This window comes from Carya illinoinensis, chromosome 10 (assembly GCF_018687715.1).
Source record: "Carya illinoinensis cultivar Pawnee chromosome 10, C.illinoinensisPawnee_v1, whole genome shotgun sequence".
NCBI classification, from domain to species: domain Eukaryota; kingdom Viridiplantae; phylum Streptophyta; class Magnoliopsida; order Fagales; family Juglandaceae; genus Carya; species Carya illinoinensis.
Window position 1 is genome coordinate 34,334,594 of NC_056761.1, and position 2,215 is coordinate 34,336,808.

Below are 2,215 nucleotides of genomic sequence, written 5' to 3' on the forward strand. Positions count from 1 at the left end.
CACTTTTGGCAACCAACCAAGCTTTGAGACTTCAGATTAATTAGGTTATTTTATATTATTTAGAAAAAAAATATTACAATGTCACTAGTCTTGATCATCTTGAATTTGTCATCTCTATTCATTCAATTCTGTGATATACTTTTAATAATTTTTTATATTAACTATTTAAATTTAAAAAAAAAATTTGAAATATATATGTCACAAGAAAATTGTGATTAAAAATAATTAAATAAAGTATGAAAAATAAAATTTCTAGAAAGAACAAAAAATTGCGCGGCTTGAATGGATATTGAGTCCTTGGTAGGCATATTTATGATAGCTCTGGCCTTAGATTTGTCAGCAGCTGGAAAGAAGAATAAAAGTCACTTTTTCACGAGTTATGAGAACGAGACTTCTCAATTAAGTGAAGCAGCCGACACGGTACCTCGTTTTAACAACGTCACGTGGAGATATCATCCTATACCTTTTCTTAACATACAAGTGTAGAACCAGTCAAACAAATAGTCAAAAGTTGCCTCTTACTTGGAACCCAACACCCTATATTCCTTGAAAAACAAAATCAAATAAACCACACCCTTCAAGCTCCCCTGATCTATAAATACCAAAGCTGCAGCCTCTCACTTCATCATACATATTTGCCCTTCCAAGTTTCCATACCAGCAACTTACTTTATCCAGTTCAGCAAACAATTACGTACTTAAAGAGTCCCCAACGTTAGATACGTCCTTTTTAGATGGCCATGAAAAGAATGAGATCAGAAGATATTGTAGGGAATAAAGACAGCTTAGACGACATGGCAAATTGCCTGATGCTGCTGTCTCATGCAGGCGGCTTAGCAGATACCAAGCCCAAAACATGTCCACGTCCGGTTGATGTCTTCGAGTGCAAGACATGCAACCGTCAGTTTTCATCATTCCAAGCACTGGGTGGCCACCGAGCCAGCCACAAGAGGCCAAGATTAATGGGGGAAGAACACAAGGATCGGATCAAATTGCAGGGTTCTGGGAACAAACCCAAGATGCATGAGTGCTCGATATGTGGGCAGGAGTTCTCCATGGGCCAGGCTCTTGGGGGGCATATGAGGCGGCATAGAGCGAACGAAGGGTTATCTTCCATTATGAATCCTCTAGATCAAGCCAAAGTGCCGATGCTGATGAAGAGATCTAACAGTACGAGGGTTGTCTGCAGCTTGGACTTGAACTTGACACCCTTGGAGAATGATTTGAAGTTATTATTTGGGAAGATGGCTCCTAAAGTCGATCTTCGTTTGATGATTTAATTATGTGATCACTCACTCATGTATTGAGTTTTTTTTTTTTTTTTTCCCATTCATATTCGTTAATATTTATTTTTATTTTTATTTTTATAAATTTTTTATGTATGTATAATACCGTTCGGTTCTTTCCAAATTCTATCTGTACATTGAATTAGCATTTCTCTATGTGCTATGAGTTGAAGTTTACCATCTTCTATGTTTTCTATTCATTTGGTTCATCTCTTGTGTCCGGTCATTAGACTTAGAGAAGATTTACTTTTTAAAGTACCAAGAAAAAATAAATAGATGTTAGGGAGTTCAAAGAGCTTTTCACGCGTCGACGATAGACAGTAGGTAAACCAAACAACAGAGAAAATATATTCAGTTTTGAACCCCAAATGGGCCAACTTATTATCTTAACCTGGAAATGCTTGCCTGGCTTTGATCAATTTCAATCTGAAAAGAGATTTTATTTTTATTGAAAAAAACCACCATAGTAATGCGGCGGTCAGACACTGACCATATATCAAACTTTGAAGGTGGTAGAATATCTAGAACATATATTGTAGTTTCTGATTTTTATTCATTTAGAATATAATATATATATATATATATATAGAGAGAGAGAGAGAGAGAGAGAGAGAGAGAGAGAGAGAGAGAGAGAGAGAGAGAGAGAGAGAGAGAGAGTATCATCAATTTGCGTACTCTTCTCAATCAAGCTGGTCGAGAGGTAAACAGCCCTTTGCGCAAGTTTCGTAGAATTTAGACGTATCTTCTACACGCTTCTTTTATTCTGAATAGAATTTCATTCATATATTAAACTAAACTAATTACGCGTATATTAATATATTATGAGTGCTCAATGGGGTACCGAAAATCATATTAGAATCTAACTCTTTGATTCTTGTTAATTCTTTGAATGAAGGTTTTGAGTGTCTAACGGAATTTGATTTTATTTTA

General features: G+C 35.7%; 1 protein-coding gene across 1 annotated transcript; it reads left to right on the top strand.

Annotated features, from left to right (window-relative positions):
* Positions 1-608: 608 nt before the first annotated feature.
* LOC122278831 (zinc finger protein ZAT11-like) lies at positions 609-1,465 on the top strand. Its single transcript, XM_043089034.1, has one exon. It carries the CDS (start codon positions 734-736, stop codon positions 1,277-1,279), a length of 546 nt encoding a protein of 181 aa, XP_042944968.1. The 5' UTR covers positions 609-733; the 3' UTR covers positions 1,280-1,465.
* The last annotated feature ends 750 nt before the right edge of the window (positions 1,466-2,215 follow it).